The sequence below is a fragment of the Coptis chinensis genome, chromosome 9, assembly GCF_015680905.1.
Source record: "Coptis chinensis isolate HL-2020 chromosome 9, ASM1568090v1, whole genome shotgun sequence".
Lineage (NCBI taxonomy): Eukaryota > Viridiplantae > Streptophyta > Magnoliopsida > Ranunculales > Ranunculaceae > Coptis > Coptis chinensis.
In genome coordinates, this window is record NC_141464.1 from 76388728 (window position 1) to 76416449 (window position 27722).

Genomic DNA, 27722 nt, shown 5'->3' on the forward strand with positions numbered 1-27722 from the left:
CGGCTACTTGTACAGTGGGAATACAGCATGTGTTGTTTGTTTGGTACAGAAATTTTCACTTACATTGAGACAGGGATCTTCTTGATATATAGCAATATGTATGAGTAAACTAAACTAAGGGCAATCTGAAGAGGGTCTCAGTTGGGTTTTTGCAACGAAGATGCTTCTACGTGATGGAATAATGAGTCAAAACTCCATCAAAACTTGTGACGCCATGCGGTCATTTCGTACTTGGTCTTCTACAATTATAACCAAGCCCAAAATATCGTCCGTTATATATCATTTTTTTAGTACACCGATATAGATATTTTTGATATATTTCAACCGAATATTAATTTTTTTTTGATATATATTACAATTTCCAATATAACAATATATATCAATTGATATATCCAATATAAATTGTTGATTTTGATCGATATATTAATAATATTTTCGATATAATCAACGATATTTTCAATATATCAACATACAAAACAAAATTTTGACTAGTTAACAAAAAAAATAGATATCTCTAATATTTCTAATATATCTTATATATATATATCGATTTTTTAGTACATCAAAATATTCACCTAATTCAATATTTTGGGCCTTGATTATAACAACACAACTAATCCAATACTGCTTTGTGATATTTTGCTTTTATACCAAAGGGGCGTAACATGTCAAATCTCAGCCTAGCCATAAACCCTCCCATGTGAGGCAGAGCTCCAAAGGGTGTTACTTGGAAAATACAAGATAAAAGCCATCAAACCAGGTGCAGCATCTACCCATACGAAACAGATGGAAACTAGACGTCTTTTTAACTTTCAGTGCTACGGATTAGGGTGCAAGAACAGATTTGCTTACATTATTTATTTTGCTAGAATTTACTTTACCAAAACAATCTCAACAAAACCATCTAACCATACATATTCTAAATACACCCATAAACAAAAGATTAACAACTTAAGCAATAACCAAAACATAAGATTATTATACACAAATAGAAATATCACACACATACGACATCCCCAATAACCACATCCTATTGCAAACTACCCTATCAAAATAAGATACATTATATTTAATGTACAGGCTGCACTTTAAACAAAGTTGCCTACGTATCTGAATCTTTCAAGACTCGTGAACGAATAATTGTAAGCTATTACGAGGTACTTACAGAAGTCCAAAAGCAGTAAACAACAAACCAAATACACAAACTAAATAGTAATTCTTGTTGTTCCTACCCCACAAATGTAGCCCAAAGAGTTCGCCCATCATGTGCTTAATGGGTCCAACTTGGTTGCATGCATTGACCGCCATGCTAACATCATGGGTTCCACCTGGTCACATACATCAGCCACCATTCTAGCACCATGAGTTCAACGTGGTCACGCCACTCAAATTGGATTCAACATAACATCATTCGAGCCACAAGGGTTCAACATGAAGACTCTATCCACTTCCAATAGACCATCCACAATAAGAGTACTATGTCACCACAATTACGTATATAAACCCACGTTATCACGAAATCAAACAATAATCAAATATCCAAAAATCAAACAATTCTACTGATCATAAAGTGGTTATGCCAAGTGCCTACGTACCCTTCGAGAGATCAAGTCATACATAGTTCTTCCTTTAAAACTCGACATTTCAACACTAGAACTCGACAACTCTACATTAGAACCTGATAATTCAACTTTAGAATACTACTTGAACGCGTGGTTCACAAGGAACAAAAAACTCGTGCAAAAGAACCGTAATTTCAATATAAAAGGATACAACTCACTTAAGAACAATCTAACAAGAACAGATTAACAAGAATGGGATATAATCATTCTAAACACGGTCTCTAATTCACTTAATTTAACTCGTAAGTACTACCCATTAATCATTATTATATCAAACGATAAAGAAATGCAACCTTCAACTTCACCGGCCAAGTAAGTATACCCAACATTACACTCCATTACGTCAAGCAACCCCGCCAATATTTACACTAAGATTAACAATGAAACCGATCCAACATTAACACTCCAGTTTACCACAAAATAGAAATCAAACTCAAACCAATTGAACAAAACCAAAAATAATAAAATAAATAACCCAAATAATTTAATTAACGAATTAACAATGAAAAGAAATTCCAACAGCAATGCTAAAACCGATTCCATAACCATAGATATAAATTCGAGAGAGAGAGAGGTGGTTCTTTTACGTAAAAGTTTACCACAAAATAGAAATCAAACTCACAAACAATAAGCAATTGAACAACTAGAATCCAATATTCTTACACTAATAAAATTGGAATTGAACTAACCTTGCAACAGCAAATAAAACTAATTATATTTAGAATTAAGAGATATAGAAGGACTAAATTTCCTTTCCGAGAGAAAGCAGCAGCGAAACCGTAGATTATAAGATATTCGAGAGAGGGGGCTGACTGTCTCACTTGAGATGGAGAGGGGGACACCAAACCCTCGGAGAGAGAGAGGTGGTCGAACTCGACTTCTGAGAGCGTGAGAGAGAGGACTTCCCTCATCCTTTCTATTTTTCAGCCCACAAACCCCTTAAGCCCAAGGCCTTTACAGTTAGAAAGGCAAGAAGGTGAATTTTAGCATAAAAATACTGAAGCAATGAGGAAAACCTCAAGCTTTGCTCGATCAAGTAGTTAACTGTGTAACAGTGTCAGTACCAATCTGTCATTTGCATAAACGCTTTCAAAGGCAAGAAGGCGAAAATGGTGTAGCTTAAAGTGATGAGGAAAAAGCTCAAATGAGATTTACTTGATTGGGGAAACAGCTATAGTTAGAGTCAGAGCAATGAAACTGACATCCATGTTTGCAACCGAATGTCTGAATTTGTATAAAAGGCTATGGTGGTGAAATGGTCTAGGTCGAGTCTTCAAAACATCTAAAAATGAACTGTGTGGCGAGCCTTGAAAACATCCAAGAATGAACTGTGCCTGAGTATGCAATCATTGATCCTTTGCATAGAAAATGTGTACTTCCAAGACTGAATATATCACTATCTTAAAGGAGAAACCAAGTCTAGTCACTCAATCTAGCTCTGTGTCGTCAGCGATATTTCCTAGCTCACAGCTTATCTAACAGAGTAATAGATATGCAGACAGAAAAACAAAACCATTCTTACTAAGATAAATTAATCTCGTCAGCTGATAAATTTGATCTGACATATTTCTATAGGAAAAGTTCACGAACACCACGTTCACCATTACTTAATAAATGCAGTTAAATAATTATCTCAATTCATAATATCTAATTAGGTATTCTAGTACTAATTGGTGGAAAAATTTATATCCTCGACAAAAAACTGTAAGAAACTATCTTAAATCCTTGTATGGATCTACTAGTCATAGGTTGATATGCTGTTAGCTCTAGTCTTATCATTCCATGACAAAAAGCTATGGAAGAACTATGGGGTATATATATCAACTTATGCTTATAGATAAGGAAGTAAACCTCAACTCACGTCTGCTAATCAAATTAAGTCTGTCAAGTACTGCATAAACTAGCTATGACAAGATTATGATGAAATTTGTGTGAAAAAGTAATATCATCATCAAGATAAGCGAGATTTTTCTGTATCTAAACTCTAAGCTTAAACAAAGATTGCTTATTAAAATAAATTCAAGCTATCAGAATTTTTACATCAATTGGCATCATACTAAGAACTTAGAAGCAGGTCGAGCTACAACATAAAGCAACTACAAAAATATCTCCCGAACATACACTATAGAGACTATGAGGGTATAAATAACTCAAGATTTTTGCGAAAGTCCAAGGAATACAGCAGCAGATGAGATTTGTACCTTGAGATCGGCAATATCAAGATCATGGCCACCTTCAACTAGTCCCCACCGATCAACTTGAAGATCCTCTTCAAGCCTAATCAACTCAATGGCTTCCTCAATCTGTAACCTCCCACGGAACATTCCAATAGAAATGACCAGCGAATGTGCTGCAGAGGCAATGGCATCAATAGCAGCCAATTCACAGTCATTTGTGTTTTTCAGAAAGCTTTCTATGGCATGTACAAGACCATCCTCTTGCTTACCGCCAAAGAAGGTAGAATAAACAACAGGCTTAAAACCAAATTCAGATTCTACCCAATTCAATATGGGATCAATTTTCTCCACCTGCTTTTCAAACACACCTTTTGTCAGCACATTATCCCCTGGAGCACGGCAGAAGACCAAATCTTGATGAAACTTCTTCATCAAATGTTCAACAATTTTAAGCCTAGTTAACGGAACCCTCTCTAGTGCAGTACAAGCAAGTCTCATAAGAGGCATCATAAAGGGTCTAATCCCATCACTTTCTTGATATTCCCATTCAGCTGCAATGGCCTTAGCAAGTGCAAGTGTAGGTAGCTTGAGAGGTCTCTTAGAAGGAGTCTTGAGCGTTCTATAATCAAGCATTACATTCCATCCATTTCCATCTTCAGACTCCCTTGTAGTAACCTGCTTATAGAACCTCTTCCCTACAATTGATCCCGTCATGAACGACATAGGCATTGTCACTGACGTTTTCTCTCTCGTCTTAACAAAGATATTATTATCATCACCACTCTTCATCTTATCAGATGAAAATGTAAACGACGAACTAGACTCCGGTTCTGATTTCTCAACTGCAGTCGCCAATCTCCTTGAGATCCCTATAGTAGTCTTCATATAAAATAAACGCATTTCTGAACCCAGCCTCCCATTGCGCAAGTAAAGGGACATGTTTAAACCTGTAAAAGACAGAATCAAATTAGAAATGAACAATTGATTCAATTAAAAAAGAAAATTAGATATACACATAAACTACCTGAGACGAGACGATACACTGTCAATCAAATAGAGCAATAGAATCAAGTTAACACAAGTCAAGAGTCAACAGACAAAGATAGTTCCAGACCATTCTTGGATTAACTGATTATCTTAACTCAGCTAATGACTATAAAAAACTCCTTTCTAAGACATGCGTAAATGAACTTGTGCATCAACCACTTAACCTTCCAAACGTCCAAGTGATGATCTTTTATATCTTAAGTAAATTTAATTTAGTCTGTGGTATTAAAGTACTAATTAAGTGGTGGGTTAAAGAAAATGGTGATTTATATAAGCAAATGTCTTACTATGCGCGAGACAAAATGAATATAAGAAATCAATCATTAATTAATAGAATCAAATCAAGAACAAAATAACTAATAAACCCAATCAAAATCTTTTGGAAAAAAATAAAAAAGTGCTAACCTTTTTTGCGAAAAAATCTATCGTCTTCTTCTTGGGAGTCCCCTATTTTGGGTTTTGAGAGACCCAAAAAACAAACTTTGGATTTTCAGGGAGGTGATAGCAATTTAAGAATAGATTAAGAAGAATTAAACAAATCCATGGAGGTGTTGCTAATATTAAGTTTCATTAAGAAAGACTCGGGGCTATTTGTTTTTCTGAGCCTATGAATGGCTCATTCTCTGAATGCTAAATGCTGATTGCTAAATTCTAAAAAACATGTTTGTTTTTTAAGAATAATTTTAATCTCTTAAAATTTAATATAAATCATTCGGACAATTTTTTTAAAAAATAGAAAAAACTAACTTGATTTACATCTTAAAGAAAATATATATTAAATTTAAGGACTTTTAGATGGATTTAATCGAAAAAATATTAATTAAATAAATTTATAGTTTAATTTTATGTTTTCAAATATATTTTATAATTTTCATATTTTGTTTATTTTTAGGAAATATATATGTAATTTTTTTTTAAGTGGTGGATATCATTCACCCAAAAAATGAAAAAACTTGAAGTGGCCAAGTCAAAGTTTTGATGATATTGGTTTTAATAGCCATAAAAGTGGTGGTAGAAAAAGTAGATGGGTTCTTGGATGTTTTAATAAAGGGCAAGAAGTGGTTCTTGTTTGATATTAAAGATAGGAAGAAATTTTTGGTTTGAATCTTGAAATCTTAAAAGATGAATCTTTAAACTACTTAAAAAAACAAACAAGTAGTGGTGGTGAATGCTTAAATTTTAAGTTTAAGACTCTGAATGGTGGTGAAAAAACAAACAACCCCTCATGATCAATGGTGGTGGAGATAATGGTATATAATGGTGATGGTCATTTAAAACCTTTGGGTGATGATACAAAAGTTTGGGACGAATGGTAATGGAGTTAATGATCTCATTTATTTGGAAATTTAAAATATATATATATATCTTAATATTAAAGCTTTGGGGGGTATATTTTAGAGTGTGGATTAAAATTCCATTTTTGAGTTATCAAAAGTAAATTTATCCTATTCAAAACGAAAAATTTTTTAATTTTTTGAATTTCTTATATATAATTGGAATTATTCTAGATTAAAAGTAAATTATAAGACTTTTTAAAAAAAAAAACTTTTCAAAAACGTAAAAAACCTTTTGGGTTTTAAAACCAAAATTAAAAATAATTTGTTAGAAGTTAAAATCTCATTTAAAAACAGACTTAACAATAAAAAATAAAAAAAAGATGCTAAAGGCTAGAGGCTAGAGGAAATTATTTTATGGGTCTAGAGGCTAAAGGAAAAACTCCACATGATTGTTTCTATCTCAAACAAAATATACTTTTGATTTGTTGACCAAAACAAAGATGTTAGATGCCAAGCCTACCGCTACTCCTAGGTGGTTTACAATATTTAACATGGTGCAGACCCAACATTTCATTTGCAGTCAACATGGTATGCCAGTTTATGCAAAGCCCGAGAGCTCCTCATTTATCAGCAGTGAAAAGAATTCTCAGGTACTTAAAAGGAACTATCCATCATGACATATGGTTTACAAAGAGCAATCTCATAATACAAGCATATAGTGATGCAGATTGGGCAGGTTGTCCAATGGACAAAAGGTCAATTACAAGGTTCTGTATTTACATTGGTTATAATCCTTTATCTTGGTCTGCTGAGAAACAAAAAATTGTTGCTCGATTGTCAACTGAAGTAGAATATCGTGCTCTAGCTCAAACTGCTGGTGAGATCTATTGGATTCGTGTACTTCTAAAGGATCTCAGGATTTCTCTACCTTCAGCTCCATTGATTCACTGTGATAACATTAGTGCAATTCCCTTAGCTCACAATCCTGTATTTCACGCAAGAACAAAACATGTGGAAATTGATTACCATTATGTCAGAGAATTGGTCACCAGTAAACTTCTTGATGTTCAGTATCTCAACACCAAGGATCAGATTGCTGATATCCTTACTAAGGCTCTTTCTTCTCAACGATTTCATTTTCTTACCATCAAGCTTTCAGTGCTTTCTAATCCCTTCAGCTTGAGGGAGGGAATTGAGCAAAAGAATCAAGTAAACACAAGTCAAGAGTCAACAGACAAAGGGCCAGCTCATCAAAGATAGTTCCAGAACATTCTTGAGTAACTAATTATCTTACGTCAGCTAATGACTATATAAAAGTGTAATCAACATTGTTTTGAGTAATGAGAAAATATTCAATCAAATCATACCAATTGTAAAAGAAAGCATTGCATACTTTTGATCTTGTAGTAACTTAAACACTTGTTGTGCTGTGAAGTTAAACTGGAGTTTGAGATTTATGAACAGTAAACGTTGTACCTAAGTGACCAGTATTCCTTGCAGGCAAGATTTAGAGTGTACCAATTGTTGTCACTCATAAAAGGGGTAGTTCGCAGCCATATTTCTTTGGATGAGGTTTGAAACCAAAGCCCTGCTATATGTTATCTATCAAACTACTCATCCATCACTAACCAATTCCAGACAAGAAAATGCAAACACACATTGATCATCCACCAAAATAATTTAACGTTTAAACAATCTATCCTGCAATGAGATCTAAAATTAGATAATCAGTAGTGCCATTGTACTAAGAACTCAGCAAGTATACACTGACAATTCCAAAAGAATTCCGCAAGTATATACTAACACTCTGACAGTCTACCAGCTCAACCAAAGAACTCAGCAAGTATATACTGACAATCTCAAAACACAGACATACCACAGCTGTTCTCCAACTAACAGGATTACAAGGAGAAACTTACCCAACCAAGAATAGTTAAGAGTGGATCCATTACTCTGACAGTAGATTGACTCCAAATTTTGCAGCCCATTTCAATTACAATATCGATAGCACAACAACATCCCAAATTCCTAGATCTATCAGAATACCAGAGAGGTATATATAAGTAGAAATGCTAAAATAATCAAATGACAAACACTAACACCGATTCCAAACATAAGCCAGAGAGGAATCTCTAGAAGAAGTTTTGTTTTAGTAGTAATGTTGCGACTCCTTAAAGGGGCAGCTCCTAAGCATATTACTTTTAGTGAGGTCTGAACAGAAAGCTCCTTCCAATATTTCTCTTATTAGTATCAAACTATCAATGCATCCAACACAAATCTATTCAAGCGAAAATAAATGCAAACAACATAATCCACCAAAGTATGAATATAACAAGAGCATTCAGAATTCATAAATCTACCAGAGATGAATCTCTATTCTCTAGAGGAAAATGCTTAAATCAAATGACTAAAAATCATCAATATTCGAAAAATAACCATATGTAGGAATCCTACAAGAGTTCTGTTTTTGTAGTAATCAGTAATTAATCTTGCGACTCCTTCAAGGGGTAGCTCCTAAAGAATATTTCTCTTCTTAGTATCAAACTACCAATGCATTCAACACATATCTATCTATTCAAGCAATAATAAAATGCAATGACTTCAAATACATCATTGCATACTTTTGATCCTGTAGCAACTTCAGCAGTTATAATCTCGGAAAGTTAAATTGGAGATCTATGAACATTACAAAATTCCTAAACGTTGCTAATTCACCTAATTGACCAATATTCCTTGTAGGGAAGATTTAGACTGCACCAATTTTAACTCCTCTAAGAATATTGTCGGCTAGTTGCCACTCCTGAAAGGGGCAGTTCCGAAGTCCAAACCATATTTCTTTTGATGAGGTTTGAAAACAAAGCTCTGCCATTATCTATCAAAACACATCGATCACTATCCGATTCAAGACAAATTAAAAGAAACTGCAACGCCCATCATCCACCTAAGAATTTATCATTTCACTTCTGCAATGAGACCTAAAATTAGATAATAACTAATAGAAAACTAATCTCTTTCCACCAGGTCAACCAAAGAACTCAGCAAGTATATACTGACATTCCCAAAACACAGACATAACACATATGTTCTCCAACTAACAAGATTACAAAGAAAAAGTTACCCAACAAGAAGAGTTGAAGAGTGGATCCATTACTCTGACAATAGATAGACTTCAAACTCTGCAGTCCCATTTCAATCAGAATATGACTAGCAGAACAACATTCCAAATTCGTATATGGGAAATGCTTAAATCAGATTACCGAAAATAACCAACATTAAAAGAATTACCAAATCTAGGATCCCTACAAGAAGTTCTGTGTTTGTAGTTATGTTGCCACTCCTTAAAGGGGTAGCTCCTAAAGCATATCTCTTTTGGTGAGGTTTGGAAACAAAACCCTTCCAACATTTCTCTTATCAGTATCAAAATATCAATGCACTCAACACATATCTATTCAAGCAAAATAAAAGAGTGAATGCAAACAAACATCATCCGCCAAAGAATTTAACATTCCATATTTCTTTCTGCAATGTGATCTAAAATTAGACAACAAAGTACCAAAGACAAACAAAAGCATATGATACAAAAAAGGCCCAACAAATCAAAAAATAAGCTCCAGAAGGAACATACTCTTTTTCCCAAATCCACTGTCTACTCTGTAGTACTACTCACTATCTGATGGAAGATGTGAATCAATACCAACAACAGAATCATTGAGTACAAGTTCTTCATCATCATGTCCCAAGTTTTCTAAACCAGGTTTCAATTCATTGTTCCAGAACTCCACATACTCTCCACTGTCTCCTCCTTTTTTCTTCACTTCCACAACTCTCAATGTAGGTGTCAGCTCAAATATCTCAGCTGCAATTGACAATGGCCCTTTCACACCTTCCTTTAACCCCTCCAAATTCATTCTACAATCTTTTTTCCTCACTGAAAAACTCACCACTTTCGCAATCTCTTCCAATTTTGATATAATCTTTGACACTGGTGCACCTGAAATGAATCTCGATTCTTCACCCCCTTCATCAAACAACCCAGATAAATTCGAGAACGATAGAATATCAAACGCGTTTAAACTCGGTGGTCTAGGAAGCCCGGGCACACCAACTCTCTTCAAAGGCTCTGACGACTCAGACTCCGATTCTGAAACTGATGTCTCAGACTGTGTATCCACATCCACATTATTATCCTCGTCCTCAATACTACAAACTCTATCATCCTCAATATAAAACTTCATATTCTTGAACCCTTTCTTGAACCATCTATTCTCCATAATCTGTAAAATTGTAATTCTAGTCGATGGATTTATATCAAGTAATCGAGTCAATAGCCTATTAAGTTGTGGCGTAAACCAACTCGGAGAACGAAATTCCCCTTTAAAAATCTTCTTATACATTGTAATAATATTCTGATCATAAAATGGTAAATAACCAGCCATTAAAACAAACAAAATCACACCACAAGACCAAATATCTACCTTAGCAGCATCATACCCTCTTCTTCCAAGAACTTCAGGAGAAACATAAGCAGGGGTTCCACAAAAAGTATGAAACAAACCATCTTGTCTAATTTGCTCAGAAACACAACTCAAACCAAAATCAGAAACTTTCAAATCACCATTTTCATCTAACAAAAGATTCTGTGGTTTTAAGTCTCTATGAAACACACCTCTTGCATGACAATGCCCAACTGCTGAAACTAGCTGTTGGAAATACTTTCTTGCCAAGTCTTCCTTCAACCTTCCTTTCGAGACACGTTTAAACAACTCACCACCTTTCACGTACTCCATAACGAAGTATATCTTTGTTTTCGAACCCATGACTTCAAATAGTTGTACTATGTTAGGATGCCTAACGCGACGTAAGATTTCTATCTCTCGTTTAATATGCGCGATGAAACCACCTTTCATGATCTTTTCTTTGTCAAGTATCTTGATAGCTACGCATTCATTTGTTGACAAGTTTCTTGCTACGTAAACTTTTGCAAATGTTCCAACGCCTAAAAGTTTACCAACCTCAAATCTACCTTGCATGATGCTCTTCTTATTATTGTCCTCCATTGCTGGAAGTCTGGAACTACTTCTTTATGAAAAAGAAGGCCGTGGAAACATTATAAGCAAGAATTAACGGTGGGCGGTGACGGACGTTATGACGGTGTTAAGTAGGTTTAAGGGAAGTAAGGGTAGGTTTGGAAAGTTGGTATTAATTGTTTACCGTTAAATGGTATATTCTGTTTTGGAAGTGCGGCTAAATTGTAGAACGGGACAGCAAATTACAGCCAATGTTGGACCTTTTAGTTGTCGACACGTGTATATTTTTGTGTTTGGTTGAACTGTTCTTTTTTAGTTTGTTCCCACATGTTGGCTGTTTACAGGTGTATATTGTTTCTGACTTGTTAGCATGATAAGATTCATGTGTGCACATTGAATGTATCTCTACTTATTTTTTCACACTACATACTCGGTACAAAACTCTTATTTTGACTTTTGAGACACGAACTAATGAACCAGACTGTAGTTCCAAACTTGCAAGGAATAGTTAGTTTAAGTGTAAAAGTGTCAAATGATGTACCTGCTTCAACAACAAGAAAAGTTGGTCTGACTGACCAGCCAAGTCCCAAGAAAGCTGGTGATTCGTTAGAGAAGAGGTTTAAAAAGCAGATCCACTGACACAGATGCCTAGACTTATCAAGACTCGTGACCATTACCTTTTCTTTCTTTGCATATTCGCCATTTTCAACCCAAATCTGGCCGAGCTGCCAAGAATGAAGAATCATTAGAGCATTACTGGTAACCAATAAGTCGATCACACATGTCACTTGTAGGTTATTTTACTAAAATAACAAATTTACAAACAAATTAAGCTCATTGGAGCATGACAAGATTAAACAGCTCAAAGAATAGTAATACAGGTTTAAACTAAGTATTAATTGTCAGGAAATGAACATTCCACGCTCCACCTACAAACTACAGCCCCTACAAACTGTATTTGCTCTGGAGCATCAGGTTTAGTAAACTCGAGGTTTAAGCTGCCAGCTCAATGTAATATACTCAGCATTTTTTCTTCAACGACATTTACACTAAACAAATCTTCAACCGATTTGGTACAAAAAAACTGATTTGACATGCAGTTAAAGGCTAGAAGCTACTCGACCCAGGAACTAAAAAGAAAACAGATACTGTATGCAGAAACAATCACCTGAACAAAATATAGAAATATAGCGAGGAAAAATTAATAGAATGCCTCGGTCGAAACATACTCCGCTTTTTTCAGGTTGAAGATTGATTTATTCCCAAAATTGCAACAGTATTCCACAAAGATGTTTTCAACAACTAAGACAACAAAAATGGAATACTATGAGCTCCAAAAGCACTGCAGATAGAGCACAAATAAAGCTGGTAGTACAATAGCGTTCACTTCAATTGTGTCATGCATCTCTGTTCACATGTTCATAATCCAACGGAAAAATCTCCAGTCAGAACTGCTGCTCTTCCTACAGAAACCATGTCTCTTATAAGACTGGAATTTGCTATCAACATCAATTGCTCGCTCCAACAGCATAATGACAGATCTTGGACTGGCACGTGATAGGCAGAATCCAGTGATCACGAAGGCCAAGAGCTTGCCTCAACAACTCTTCAAAGAGAGCTCAGTTTTGGTATGCCTTCCACACTGGCAATGAACGAATTTTCAGCTGTGAGTGTCTCAGTTCCCATGCATACCTGCAGGTTGAAGAATGCCAAACGACAGAGACTTTTGCTCTTTACTAAGCTGAGAAAACCATGTTCTTACAAGATTGGCATGAACACGACGACCAGCAGCAACAGGAATATCTTCCTTTGTAACAAGGTCTTCAAAGTTTACATAAAGGAGATCAATCAAAGCACGAACAAGGGAAAATTGCATAAGCAGACCACAGTTCATTTTGGTTTTCTCATTAAAAAGGACGGCCAAACGACATCTCAACTGTTCAACTCCCAGCTGTTCGCACCCACTATCATCAATACCAAACCTGAGAAGGAAAATTAAACATATTAAAACTCCACAAGTAGATTGTGAACTGAAAAAAAGTGGCTTGCAAAATCTGAAATCTAAACAAACAAACCTCAAGTGAAGGACAAATTGCTTTCAAACATGCCATTGGAAGGGATGGTATGGATAGTAATAAACTAATAATAATAGTAAGGAAGAGTATCATGTGAACATTGAAAGGAACAAATGACCAAGAGCTTTAATCTAGAACCCAACTCCTAAAATTATGAATAGCTAATGCAGCAGCCTAATAAATAATCAGGTTGTATCATAAATATTATGCAATCTTAAATAGTGGTAACATTAAATGCGCACAAATTGTTATCATCTATCAGTCTCATTTTACAATGTGTGGCCTAAGTTTGCATATGGTTTCCTCTTTGAACCCCACTACAGAACTTGGTTAAATATAGAACTTGGACTGCAGCAAGAAGGCCCTAATTGCAGTACCAATGTCTTTGAATGGATCGTCAGACTTCGACATCTGCTTACAGATTGGCGTCTTGAATTGTTTTGCTCTCTTATCCTTCCATTTATAGAATAGTGACGGCATGTGTTTTGGCGATAAAGATATAAGGTGTCAGATTTGGGACAAGAACAAGAAATACATGATGACATCCTTTTATGAAGTGCTGTCCAAACTCCGAACAACAGTCCATGGATGTTAGTAATAGGTGTATCTTAGTAACACAACAACTGCTTTATAGATTTATTGAATTATTTTACCTCAGTACTATGGTATTACATGTACATACTGTATATGGTTTTCAAGTATGAACTAGCATAAAATAATTTATACAACTAAAGAACACCGAAGTGTACAACTTTCAAACTCAAAAGTTGGCAATTTTCTATTAGTAGATACAGACCACAAATAGATAGTAATCAGGGTAAACCAGAAACTCAAGAGAATTATCGTCGAACCAAATGCGCAAGCATCCCAAAAAGAATAACAAAGGGCATACCTTCCCAGTTGACCAATAACAAGAATTACAGCAGATGAAAGTTTCTCCGAGACAGATGATTCCAATATCTTTACAAGATGAGGAATAATTTTGCTCCTTGTCCACTCCCAACTCTGAGAGCACGAAATAAACGATTCGGTGTCAGATTGCAATACTATCAACAACAGGAGGGAATATAAACACAAAGGCACAATTAAAGCTGCAGACAATTTTAAAAAATAATGTTGAAGAGACCCAAAAATCATTGATATATTATATTATACTCTTCACAACTTAAAATTCTGAGCAAAAGAAAATTGGTCACATCACAAAATTCTAACAGAAATTTAGTTAATAACAAGAGGATCAGATGAGAAACAACTTCAAATACAAGATGCCAGTACAGAGAGAAAACCTGCAACTTAAATGAAACAAGATATTAAACCTATCAAAAAATAGTTAAAAACCTCCAGATAAGACGCCACAGACATGCTTTGATTGTGAGAATGATATCCATCACTCCTTCCTTGCTCAGGAAACCGCTGTTGTTTCTCTCTTCTGAAAAGTCCAACGGTAGCAAGTAGAATTATCTTTCCCAAGGCCTTCTCCCTAAAATTTTTGCTTCCTTGGCCCAAGCGTAAATGACGTTCTAGGGGCATCCAAGTATACTCTAGATTCTGGAGCAGACCACAGTAACCTAGTACTATGAGTCTATAACTCAACCTGTATACTGACGTTGTTGCAGTAGACTGACAGACTTAAATACGGGTAGAAAAAAGGTTCTGCACTTGTTTCAAGTTGCAGTCATAAGAACAAGCACCGAAATAATCATCGGATATTAGCGATAACTTGAAATTTTAAGATGGGGCAATACAGCAATTGGTCCGGTACAATTTTCTTTTTCTGGTCATCTATTTGGAGATTATTATACTTTTTAGCTTGTGTGAAAAGAAATTAAAATAAATCCTAATTCAAGCTCAATCTAAGTCCTTAGAAGTTGATTTCATTTTATTCTGAAAACAATATACGGATATACCTATCATAATGAGGAGCAAACATGAACAAGAAGAAAGAAAGAAAAAGTACCAGTGTCAACAGGAGAGAGAGGTACATACCATGTAGCACGCAAGTAGCTCCACCAAGGAAAGAATATCACTGACATGATGCGGAATAGAATCAGATTGAGAAGTATCAAGCCATCCATATTTATTTAAGGAACCGGGAGAATCACAGCCAATGCCACAAAAAGCTATATTGTGTTCAGAATTTTGTTCAGCTCTCTCCATCTCAGAAGGAACACAGAACTGTACAGAGGCAGTAGGTTGATGTCCAGTCACAGTGAGAGCACAGTGTTGAAGCTTTTCCAGAAGTATCCTTGAAACATCATCTACCGAAGCTACAGCTTCCGAAAATTTGCAATGAGCACATCGAGGAAACCTGGGCTGACTTTCTCTCAAAGGTCGAATATAGGAATCACATGAACCGTCAATCGACCCTTTTCCTATTTCAAGGAGTATAACTATAGATCTAACAACGGTCATAATCAAACTGTGACTGCTTAGAGTAAAAAATTTACTTCCACAAAGAAAAGCAAATACGTGGAGCATTGTAAGCATCAAATAAGAGTCAGATTTGTGTGTCAGAAGAATTTTATACGATGCCTCGCAAATAAAACCAGTGTGCCCAGTTGTCGCACATATGGATGCCAGTATAATGCTCCCGGCCACCAATTTATGAGTAGTGGCCGGTTCTGAGGACAGCAATATATTTGTGCCATCCAAAAGTCTGATACCTTGTGTATCACATGGAAAATGGGTTTCTGAAGATACATCACTATACACCATAACTCTCTTATCCACGAGGAAACTCTCAATGACGCAAAGCAAGCTGTTCAACTGGATTACTTCCAGAAGTATGTGTCTCATCTCCACATCAGACATCACTGTGAGAAGAGTATAAACTATGATGTTACTTATATGGTGGAAAAAATAAAATTCATATCTTTATTATATATATCCAAGACCAAAGATCTCAAAAGAATAAGGGGAAAGACAGAGCCTAAGGATACCTGTTTTAATGTGATTTAGAAAAGAATCCGAGCAGGTGTAGATATCATCAGAAAAGGAATTTTCGAAATTCACTGATGTAACTGCCACAAAGTTCTGCAGCAGCAACGAAAAGAAGACACACGCTTTCTCCCTACATTTGAAGAGAACAAATTTTCTTGTTACTCAAACATGCTATTAAGCGATAATGCATTTACTTTGCCGAAAAGAAATGCTAAACATTACCAAGTTTCAAAAATCATACAGAAACTGTGATTCACGATAACATAAATTACTTACTGGCATACAAGATTCTCTTCCTTCGCGAGAGCAACCAAAATCTTCTGCACCACCCAAACTTTCTGAGAGACGATAGAGCTACAAGATATACATATTTCTTGAGCAGATATAATCCTAGAAATGCTGTTTTTGTCCTTGCTATTTGGAAAAGCAACAAAATATTTGGAAAGCTTTTTGTGTACTTGTTGCTCACTGCTAGTGTGAGGAGCATCCATCACCTCATTTCCAGGCACTTGATTCGTAACCACTATCTCTATGCTAGTCTCTGAGACCTGATGGGTAAGAGTATTTACTGTATCTGTAGCAATATGGATACCAGCATTGTCATTCAGAGAGTCTGGAAATCTGACATCAGGACCTTCCAAATGATGTATTGTGGAGTAAAGAGAACTGCCAGAGCTATTGAACTTCAGCTTATTGGTATCAGTTTCAGCATTGATAATATCAAAGCGGCAAGGGGGGACGGTATTGGCAACATCATTTTCAACGCCCCTGCATACGCCTCCCTCTGCCATAATAGAGTCACCCACGTCAAATGCCTCCATATCAGGCATATCAATTTCAGGCAGACTAGGAGACAGTGGTGTGTCCATTGCCATCGTATACTTCTCCTCATCAGCTGCATCATCCAGCTCCAGCAACTTCATAATGTCTTCAAATGTCATGTTCTCAATGCATTCCTCAGCTTCTGGGTTGGTTTTACCAGTATCAACTGTTTCATCCCTGCACGAATGAACAGTCTCTAAAAAACAATTAGCTTGTGATACAGTATGGTTGAAGACTCCGGCATACTTAGTAGCTTCAGTTTCTAGATTCTTCACCAGCTCATCCACATCTTTACTACAAGGTTTCAAAATGTCCTCCAGAGATGCCCTTCTCTTCTTGTTGGATATGAAAGAACTGGCACACATATCTTTCAGCACAGGAGCAGTTGGATGTCTTCCTTCATCCAAGTCATTCAATTTCCCATCAGATTGAGAAGAGATAGCTGTCCCAACATTGTTTTCCAGGATTAATGCATTACTTGATGCTAGTTTCCCTTCTATCTGTGAGGCACCATTCTTATGCCCAGTACCAAAACCCTCGATTGATTCTACCTCATCTGAGACCCTCTTCCTTTTAAGACCAGACTGACTGCAAACGATTTTGGTACTATCATTGTTGATTAAATTTAAACATGGATTTTCCACATCTTTACGAACTTGAGTCCTGACACTATCTTCAGCCACCACCCCAAGATTTTCAGTGATCCTAAGCTTGGTTGTTTCAGCAGACAACAGGGGAATAGTTGGCCTCTGTTTCAAGTTCTCTACTATATTGTCCGGTCTTGGGACAAAAAAAGTGTTGTTTTCCTGTGAGCCCACCGATGGTCTATCAGAAAAAGATGTGCTAGTGGAATATATGGCAGAATTTTGTAACTTGTTTCTGACAGAACCTCCATTCAGAGACTCCAATGTGGAACTAATACCTGATATTGGCTTTGTAGAGCTCCCACTCCCATCAGACATAGGCGCAGAACATCCTACAGTGGACCTAAAATGGTCAAAGCCCTCCATGTTTGTGTAGCGAGCCTTCACAAGCTCATTATGGCTTTTACCATACAACGAAAATAGTTCTTTACCTGTATATTTGTTGTTCACATTTGAGCTTTGTAGCCTTAAGGATTTACTGACCTGCAAAGTAAAAGAAATCCAGGTTAACAAAACATGTAGACTGTTTTAAACTTGAACTGTGCATACATACAACTCACGGAGAGTAGGAAAAAGAAATACCTGGATAAGTGACAAGAATGTCAATCTAAATAAAATTAAAGACCAGACAAGCAAACCTATCTAACTGTCACCTTTCCAACCACATTTTAACTGAAACACGAGCTACTAAAGAATACTTATCTAAGAAAAGCTACAACTGTGTTCTACAGCACCACTCCGAGGCTGGAGAAAACTTGAGCAACTCAGGCCCCTTTCTCGACACAGACTAATAAAAGCACAAGTGTGCTAAAGAAAGCAACGAAACTACTAAAGTGATCTTTGGAAACCAATATATCATAGAAACAAAAGAATGGTTGATCAAAACAAAAATGAAGCAGCAAGAAATTTTTTTAATAAAACAAATAAAAGCACCAAAAAGTTCCTATTCGAAAACTGGATTGAGAAAATGAGTTTGTGACAGGGGCTGTAAAACAGTTATTAAGGTGAACTAAATAAAATTCTGTTTTTGTATCACTAAAGTGTATATAAATATAATATAAATATTCTGAGAAATTGCAGGATGAGATATCCTACATACATCAAGAGGAAAGAGGACAACAAAAACAACCAAGACAACAAATAAAAGAGGCACCTAAAATGTCTACATGACAAACCAGAACCTATAGGTGAAACACATTCTGCTTTTTTCTTTTTTTCATTTATTTGTATACATTATCGAAGCCTTACACATGCACCAGAATAAACTTCTTACCAATCCAAATTGTATTACCCATCAAGGAATTTGCATAGCAAAAAGTCAGGTCCACCAGAAAATTCATTCCATACACGATTTTTATTATATTTTTTATGAGAATTAAAATTGGGGCTGCAGTCTACAGATCAAAATGTTTGCTCAGATGTAAAAGAAACAATTAGTCAAGATGATTATTGGAGAACATATTCTACTGAGAAGAAAGTTCAGTTTGGCAGGATTATACCGCAAAATTTGTACAATGAAGAATTGTACTATGTGTTCTTTTGCGGTTCTAAGTTAAAACCGCATTACCTATCATTCACAGTTCAACCTTTTTTTAGCAGGTTAATGCTTACCATCTTAAAACCCTTTTCTATAACAACAAAGAAACAGCGACTATAATAATCTGCTCACCTGAATGCTGATCATACATCTAGTTTAAAACAAGAAGCAAAAGAAAGTCACTTTTATGCAAAGGAATACCTATCTTGGCCTTTTGGCTAAGATCAAGTGTAGTATCTGTTCTTTTCTTTTCTTTTTTTTTGGGATGAGGTAAACGATCAATATATAATTACAAAGAAGTGTAGTATTCTTAGTTCTTATCGGTTTACTGGATCAAAAAAGAGTCCCAAAAACAATAAAGTAACAAATTATGATTTGATTGTAGTAAGAAAATACAGTTTTTTTTTCAGAGTACATCTGATCTTTTGTTCCATCAAGAAATTAAACTGATCCTATATCAAAGGTCGTATAAAAAAGAAAACCGCACTCACTTTAAATCATCTCAGCGAACCTCATCCAGTGCTTATGCAAGCACGCAGCAACCTTAATTAGTAAAATCAATCAGTAGAGACCATGTGTTCAAAAATAAGGTTCTTTTTTCAACAAGAATATAAATTAAATTACTATATAATAGAACTTTACCAGAAAGGTGTAACTTGTACTGGCAACCAGGTAACAATTTAGGGATTCGAAAGGACACGAGAAATAGAGAGGAAAGTGAGAGATAAAAGACAACGAGATACTAACCTTTGCTGAAGCATCTATACCTTCAATGCCATCCGAGAAACAGCCATCAAGAACATTCAGACGGTAACAGAATTGGACAAAGTCCTGCTTCAAACGACGTAATTCTTGCTCCAAGAGATTGTTTCGCACCTTTTCGAGCTTAGCCATCTTTTTCACATGCTTTACATGCTTCTTTTCCAACTTAAGCTGTTTTTCTAGAAGCACAACATTTCCGCTAGCAATTCTACTTAAATCAGACGGGACAGTAACAGCTTCTTCAACTCTCCTAGCTGACATCAGTTCCTGCATTTCCTTCTCCAAGGACTCACTTCTTTGCCTTACCTCCTCCAACTTCTGAGACAGATAATCAGATCGGTTTTTCTCGTCCATTAACTTCTTCTTCTCCTGTTCAACACACTTCTCCTGCTCTTCTGCTTTTACCCTCTCTGACTCAGCACGTTTCTTCTCTCTATTAGCAATTTTCTTCTCAGTTTCAAGCTGTCTGTGTCCCTCCTCGATCCTTGATCTCTCTGAAGCCAATTTTGCTCTCAACTCATTAACCTCGGTTTGAGATGCATTTAACTTTAGCCTACATTCCTCAGCGCAACTCTTCTCAATATTAGCAAGTCTCCTTTCTTCTTCAAATTTATTCTTTTCAGATTTAACTAGCTTCCATGCATCAGAAGCTTTTTTCTTCTCTACCTCAGCTCTTTTATTCTCTGAGTCTCCCCTTTTCCTTTCACTATCAAGAAGCTCACTGAGCCTGTTGATTTCTGCCTCCACTTCTGAAACACGAGATCGAAGCAGATCCACTTCACCACCTTCATCATGATCTTTAGAAACCCATTTTTCCTGTAACGAAGCTATCTCAGATTTCAATAGAGAGATCTCATTTTCCATTTTATCAGATTCTTTCTGTTTTGCCTCGTTTTCTAACTTCCATGCCCCAGCTTTTTTCTTCACTGCTTTGGCCTTTTTCTTCTCAGAGTCACCCCTTTTCCTTTCTTCATCAAGAAGCACCTTGAGCTGATTACATTCTTCTTCTGCTTCTGAAACACGCGACTGAATTTGAAGCGTCTCACCACCTTCAGCTTGATCTCTTGAGGCACATTCTGCGCGTAATGAAGCTATCTCAGACTTTAAGTTTGAAATTTCATTTTCCAACCCAACTCTGGCAGAAGATTCTTTTGATCTTGCTTCTTTTTCTTTCTTCCATGCTTCTTCAGCTTTCTTCTTCTCTGCCTCAACCTTCTTCTTTTCCAAGTCTCCGCGCTGCCTTTCTTTCTCAAGAAGCTCATTCAGCCTATAAATTTTTGCCTCCCCTTCTGTAACACGACTCTGAAGCAGATTTACCTTAACAACTTCATCTCGACCTGTTGTGTCCCTACTTCCCTTTAACGAAGCTATCTCAGATTTCAAGTTCAATATCTCATTTTCTAAGCTAGCCCTTACTGTGGATTCTTTCAAATCTGCCTCTTCTTCAACCTTGCAAGCTTCTTCAACTTTTTTCTTCTCTCCTTCGATCTTCTTCCCCAATTCTCCCTCCTTCCTTCCTTCCTTAAGACACTCCCCAAGTTGATTAATTTCTCCCTCCAATTCAGATACACGGTTACGAAGCAGAACTACTTCACCGTCATCTTCCTGATTTCTTGTTTCCTTTTTTCCCTCTAATGAAGCTAACTCATATTTTAAATTTAAAATCTCCTTTTCCAAACCATCTCTAAGAGCAGATTCTTTTTCTTTTGCCTGTTTTTCAGAATCAGCTCGTGCCCGCTCTGTGTCACGAGCTACATAACATAAACACCAATATTACTAACTCCCTTATTATAAATTACGCAGCAATATAATTCATGTGGTATTAAATCGAACTAGGCCTTTTTCTTTTTTTGCATTCATTTATCTACATTAATCAAAAAAATAAAAAAAAAAAAAATGTACCTTGAATGAGATTGTCTTTCTCATTTTGTAGGTCAATAATTTTCGGCTGGAGACCTTGCAATGCACTCCTTAAAAAATCCCTACTCTCTTTCAACTTCAAGTATCTCTCTTTCCTCTATTCCACACAACAAAAGAATCAAAAAAATTAGACAAATTCACAAAATTAAATACTGTAAATCAATTAAAGACAATTAAAATTACAATACCTTAGCACAACATGGTTTTTCTGTATTGGAATTTACTTCTATACCCTCTGCCATTGCTACAATATAAAAAAAAAAAAAAAACAAGAAATTAATTAGGGTTTATCAATTTTAAGGAGAGAGTAAAGATAGTGACGTGTCAAGATTTGTACTTTTTAGGGTTAGGGTAATAATGAGAGGGAAGATGTTGGCCCCATTGATTCGGCCGTTGAAGAAAAACCTGACTAAACCCTAACAAGTAGTATAGATTATAACTACTGGGTTAATCTACCGTTGAAGTGAATTGAGATATATATTACACATATCTCGGGGCACTTTTGTGGTGAGATTAAGGGGAATAATAAAATAAAGCGGGTCGGGCGGTTGGTATTGAAATGGGTCAGGCCTTACCAGTCCAAATCCAACAAAACATGGAGACCCAAATGACTTATAAACCAAATCAAGTTGAGGGGGGAGATGTAATCTATTGGAATTACAAGAAGCCCAATTAACTTTGGATCCAATTCCAGGAGTAGAGATACAAAACAAGTAAAAATAATTTTTTTTTATGTTGCGTCTAGGTGTCAATAGGGTTTTCCAACCCCATGACTTTAAATTTTGGATGGAACTTTTCAATTGTTTCATCATCTTTTATATCACATCACATCACATCTCTATATATTAAAACAGAGTCCATCTGAGGTGGCAATCACAATCCTAGGTGGCAATTTCTTATAACAGAGCTCTCCTACGTAGACTCATCTCTCCACTAAAACTCTGTAGCACTAAAACTCTGTAGATAGATAACATCACAATCTATTAAATATTATTATAACAAATTCTATTAGCAATCAAATCCGTACGACAAATAGATAACAAATTCTATTAGCAATTGAATTATGCTGCTTATCTTCTATATATTAACAATAATTTGTTCATCTGCCCAAGTTATCTGCTGATCTATCCGCAGCTTCGAGTCCACCCGAAAGTATTTGCCTTAATCTCAATTCTTTTGTTAAACTTGAAAATAAATAATGGAACACCCACCGTGTTTAATATATGCCACCGTGTTTAATAGATAAAAATAGTTGCTAACACCCACCATGTATATCAACATGGATAGCTTGGACTGGCAGTAACTTCACCATCAGTCGATAAGAGGTTCACCTTAACCTATACACACAACATTGGTCGATAAGTCATTAAGTCAGACACACATATATAATGAACAACCATGGTGTACAATTAAGAATCAAAGAACCAAAGTTTTGATAAGGGTCCTTTGTAGTCTTTCTAAGGAAAGTTGTTCCCAACATGATGGAATGCAACAAGACAACGAAACTAGCATAAGCACGAAAAGCACATAAAACTTAGATCTACATGCAGACAACAAAATCACTACACATAGAACGTAAAACATCTAACATTTTTTAAAGTGATTCAAATGTATATACCTGGAATCTCCAAGCTTCTGATTGTAATCTAACTCCGACAACTTCAACGAAATAGCAAGATTCAAATTCTGATTAGGAGCAATAACACGCGATCCTACATATTTTTCAAGTTCAATATTCTCTTTACAATTCAAGCCACATGACACGCTTGGGCAAGACATGATGATGGAAATAATACTCTTGGTATAATCGAAGTTAAGGTTATCGATATGTGAATCGAATTTCTTCATCAAGGTAGTACATTGTAACACCACCTATAACTAATCCCAATACTAGCAAACCAAACAACAATAAACACACATAAGCTGACCAGAAAAATCCCCAACAAAACCTTACCACCAACTTCAAAAGAAAACTTTAGTCCATAAAACTTTAGTCTGAAACCATACCTCGCAATGCGTCAACATATGCAATTAGATTGGGCACATTCAACATTGTAAGAATCCAGTAGCACTAATCATAGCGTCCTTGATTTGTTTCATTAGATTTCTTTTGGTACTTTCGAGAGCCATTGAAGTGAATATGAACAGTAAATAAAATAGAGAGACTCGGGAAAAAGGCAAAAGTAAAAAATAACCGAGATGCTAGCTGCTGCAAAATATTGTCTTTTGGGAGAAAGGGAAGTGAAGAGTTTGTTGAAGTCATCTGAGACTTGATCACTAAAGCATACTTGAAACTCAGGGGTTTGAGGGCCAAGGCCTTGCGATTGAAATATGCATTATATGGCTTCTACTATGGTCTGTATTGCAAGGAATGTATTATGTCATACTGAACATCCCAAGTTTGCAATATAAATAATTGTGCACGATGGAGAGGAAGAAGAAACATGAAGCTTCTCTCCAATCGCTTCTCTTATCATTTCCTTGGCACCATCCATTGCCCCTCAGTATTCCACTTGAATACCCATGTAGGCCTTTACATATGCGCATCGAACATCTTGCTCCAACCGACCGCACATTAGTACGGTCCACATTAGTGCACAACGGGTATTCCACTTTGAAATGCTTGGGCTCTTCTAGCCTTCCTTCAAGGCTGCCTCACTGAGGTAGGCTTCGAAATCGGTGGAGGCTCGATGACCTTACGACATAGTTGATACCAATCCCTGAAAGGGGGGTTTACTCTTTCTCCTCTTTCATCTCAATTCTTACTTTGAGCACGAAAATAAAGAATGGAACTGACTTACCTGTGAAAAAATAAAAAATGGAACAATATTAATCTCAATTTCATTTCTATCTTATTGAACTTTAATCGTTTATTTCCGGTTCTTCTCGTCCATCCTATGATAGGCGTCATGGATTAGATCAAGGAAGCTAATAAGTGTTTTATTGTAGTCCGACCAATTACCATACCCTTATTAATGGAAATAATAGTCCTAGAACTGAGTTAACTCCTAGAACTACGAGTCCTCGAACTAGAAATAAATAGATAGACCTATATCCTCAATTACACTTGAATAAAAATTCCATTCCGAACCACCCCAACTCACATTGATTTTTGTTCAAACAATTAGAGAATCCAAATTTGATTGTCCGTCATAAGAAAAATTAAAGTAACTTATGTAGATAAAGTTAGGAGAAGAAAAAATCAACATGCACAAATTTTACAAACGAGACAAGGTAGGAAATGTAACAACCTGATTGGTTTGACACATAGCCTGAGCTTCATAACATTTGGAAAGATTGGCGGTGAAACCTAAACGATTACGATTCATAACAAATCCACAAAGCTTCCTCCATCTCTCGAATGTTTCATCGATGAGTTTAGATTTGCTTATTCCTTATATATTAGATTGTGAGGCCTTCATAAGCTGATCTCCATTATTCATAGCACAATAACATTCATAGTAGCATGAGGAGTCAGCCATCCTGCAGAGAGCATGCCATATTAGTTTGTATATATTTATTTTATTGACTAATTTATTTTACAGTGCATAACTAAATGGATATCTCCAAAAAACTGAAGGCAAAACAAGCACGCATCGAAAGAATGTTTAAGTTGAGAGCAAAAGGAAACCATACACACAGAAGAAGAATGCATAACACACCGAGACAAAACTCACCCGCCAGTCAAGCATTTGGTAATTCTTATCACATTCATTTATCTCAACAGCACAAGCATGTACAAGCACATGAACTAACATATCTTTATCTCACATGGATACTTTTCTTCATATCCATTATTTTTTCCGTACAATAGCAACGTGCAATCATCCCCCGTGATTTCACATTCACAATACCAATACTTTCCTTATGTTCAACATTCAAAAGCACAAGCACATGGATTCTTTCCTTCGTATCCATTATCTTTTCAGTACAATAGGAACGTGCAATCATCACCTATGATTTCACATTCACAATACCAGTACTTTCCTTATGTTCAACATTCACTAGGTAAAAAAAATTCATATTTATATTATATTTATATACGTTTATGAGAAGTTAATTACATCATTATGTGTGCAGCAATTGGATATAACAATGTGCAGCCATCACATCCAATCTCACAATCATTATTCCAGCAGACTCAATATGCAAATCTTCCTCAATATCAATCAGGTACAATATTGAAAATATGATAATATATTTATGAAATAAAACTTTTAGGATTCTTACTTTTCTCATCTATCGTCCGGATATTGGCTCTTGCAATACACAAAGGTCACAAGAGGTTTATTTGTATACACAAATGCCACAACCTTGGCAAGCGATGATCATATGGAAATTGATTACGATACAATTGGTAATACCTTATTAATGTATTTCTTAGTGTATATCACAAAATCATTTGTTAACACCTTATTAATGCTACTGGACGATGACAATTTAGCGAGGGCGAGATGTTTACGGATCAACGAGAACAATCAAGACAAAGTTGTCACCAATAGTAAGTTCTAATTGTATTATTGTTTTGCTAAATTAATTTATATTATTAACATGTGTGCATTTTCATTTTTCAGGAAAAATTCTCTACGCCGTGGAATTTGGGAGGACCTTCAAGTGTCTACTCTCACCGTGGTGCTATACTTTGGCATGAGGAGAGGAACACAAAATATAAGAGACCCAAGAATCCAAAGTTCACTATCATTTGCCAACAAGGGAAGGTAAAATTGCCATTACTAAAAGAACCTCCGAAGTTTTTATAAAGCAGCTCATGGACTACAATGGGAGACCTAGATCAAGAAAATTCAGAGAAAACATACGGTCATACAATACGATGTTTGCTATGACGCGTCTATGGGTGGAAAAATAGACAAATATATAAACAAAAAGGTTGTGGACCCTATGTTTTCAAATTGATGGGCAAAAGCATCATAAGATAGGTTCTTTATTGCCAATGTCGGGCCGAAGCCAAGATTTGCTCGAGTTATATATACATGACCGTAAAACGAAGTTCAACACCGAGTGGATTTTTGAAAAGAAAAGAAAAGGAAAGATCCGAAAAACATAGATAAAGAAATTGTTGACGGATTGATAAAAATGTTCAATGTTGAGAATAATCTGATAAAATCTTTCAGAACAACAAGAGAAAGATTCCGAGAGTCCGATTTGATCCACGGCGCTTTGAGAATCATCGAACACGAAAACAAGGATGCAAGGCAGTACAACATACCAGAGGCAGCAAAAGTTGCTAGATTAATTGTTGGAGACGGACATGAAAATAATAACGGTAGAGACGTAATTGTCGAGAAAAGATCAGAAGGCTTAAAAAGGATGAATGAGTTACAACCAAGCTTTATGGCTATGCAGTATCCTATTCTTTTTCCATTTGGAGAAGACGGTTTCTATTTGCAGATTTTAAAAAATAATGTACGTGGAGGTAAGCTGACAAAACACAATACATTAAGCATTAGAGAATTCTATGCTTACAGGCTTCAACATAGAAAAAATGAAGGACAGACACTGATGAGAGGTGGACGTCTTTTGAGCCAGTTAGTTGTTGATGCAGAAACAAACGTGGTGGAACTCCGCCTACGTTGGATACGTGATAACCATAAAAAGATCAGATCAGAATTGTACCAAGGTCTCCAAGATGCAGTTGTTGTCGGAGACACAACACCAACTTCAGTTGGAAAAAGATTAGTTCTACCTTTTAGAGTAGATTGTAAGATAAAAAAAATAAAATAAAATAAACGTGGATAACTAGAAAAAGAATTTACAATTCTTCAATGCTTCCTTTCCAAATTTTGAGTATATTTATCATACTCAAAGTCGTAGCATTGCTTGATGAAATTATCAATAATGATCAACCAAACCA

General features: G+C 35.9%; 2 protein-coding genes and 2 pseudogenes across 10 annotated transcripts; 1 reads left to right on the forward strand and 3 right to left on the reverse strand.

The window, feature by feature from the left end:
* Nucleotides 1–938: 938 nt before the first annotated feature.
* LOC147478164 (ATP12 protein-like protein) lies at nucleotides 939–5436 on the reverse strand. Of its 7 annotated transcripts, XM_086581909.1 has the most exons (4): nucleotides 5252–5436; nucleotides 4824–4841; nucleotides 3824–4746; nucleotides 939–1328 (listed from the first exon to the last, which is right to left on the reverse strand). In XM_086581909.1, the coding sequence occupies exons 3-4, from the start codon at nucleotides 4736–4738 to the stop codon at nucleotides 1263–1265; spliced, it is 981 nt and encodes a 326-aa protein (XP_086438035.1). In that variant the 5' UTR covers nucleotides 4739–4746; nucleotides 4824–4841; nucleotides 5252–5436; the 3' UTR covers nucleotides 939–1262. The 7 variants fall into 7 exon arrangements, with proteins under 7 accessions (XP_086438035.1, XP_086438034.1, XP_086438039.1 ...); XM_086581908.1 differs by lacking the exon at nucleotides 4824–4841; XM_086581913.1 differs by lacking the exons at nucleotides 939–1328; nucleotides 4824–4841 and adding an exon at nucleotides 1412–1447 and having other exon boundaries at nucleotides 5252–5435.
* Nucleotides 5437–6616: 1180 nt separating this feature from the next.
* Nucleotides 6617–11660, reverse strand: LOC147478165 (CBL-interacting serine/threonine-protein kinase 12 pseudogene; annotated as a pseudogene). The gene is made up of 2 exons (XR_015207365.1): nucleotides 9749–11660; nucleotides 6617–7108 (listed from the first exon to the last, which is right to left on the reverse strand). The product of XR_015207365.1 is annotated as a CBL-interacting serine/threonine-protein kinase 12 pseudogene (transcript).
* A 724-nt stretch (nucleotides 11661–12384) lies between these two features.
* MEE22 (maternal effect embryo arrest 22) lies at nucleotides 12385–22309 on the reverse strand. Of its 2 annotated transcripts, XM_086581917.1 has the most exons (10): nucleotides 22188–22309; nucleotides 22039–22094; nucleotides 21833–21947; nucleotides 19916–21681; nucleotides 18063–18114; nucleotides 16442–17963; nucleotides 16165–16295; nucleotides 15212–16038; nucleotides 14118–14230; nucleotides 12385–13132 (listed from the first exon to the last, which is right to left on the reverse strand). In XM_086581917.1, the coding sequence occupies exons 2-10, from the start codon at nucleotides 22090–22092 to the stop codon at nucleotides 12826–12828; spliced, it is 4887 nt and encodes a 1628-aa protein (XP_086438043.1). In that variant the 5' UTR covers nucleotides 22093–22094; nucleotides 22188–22309; the 3' UTR covers nucleotides 12385–12825. The 2 variants fall into 2 exon arrangements, with proteins under 2 accessions (XP_086438043.1, XP_086438041.1); XM_086581915.1 differs by having other exon boundaries at nucleotides 16442–18114.
* On the forward strand, nucleotides 19366–19519 carry LOC147478167 (U2 spliceosomal RNA; annotated as a pseudogene).
* Nucleotides 22310–27722: the final 5413 nt, after the last annotated feature.

What these genes read in the sequence shown, in the direction of transcription:
- LOC147478164 (XM_086581908.1), bottom strand. Translation starts at nt 4,738, where the DNA reads ATGTCCCTTTACTTGCGCAATGGGAGGCTGGGTTCAGAAATGCGTTTA. An exon ending in TTGATATTGCCGATCTCAAG is followed by an intron (nt 1,329 to 3,823) that starts GTACAAATCTCA and finishes GTATGTGACCAG; the next exon opens with GTGGAACCCATGATGTTAGC.
- MEE22 (XM_086581915.1), bottom strand. Translation starts at nt 22,092, where the DNA reads ATGGCAGAGGGTATAGAAGTAAATTCCAATACAGAAAAACCATGTTGT. An exon ending in GTATAGATGCTTCAGCAAAG is followed by an intron (nt 18,115 to 19,915) that starts GTTAGTATCTCG and finishes TTTACTTTGCAG; the next exon opens with GTCAGTAAATCCTTAAGGCT. An exon ending in AGCTACTTGCGTGCTACATG is followed by an intron (nt 14,231 to 15,211) that starts GTATGTACCTCT and finishes TCGTGCTCTCAG; the next exon opens with AGTTGGGAGTGGACAAGGAG.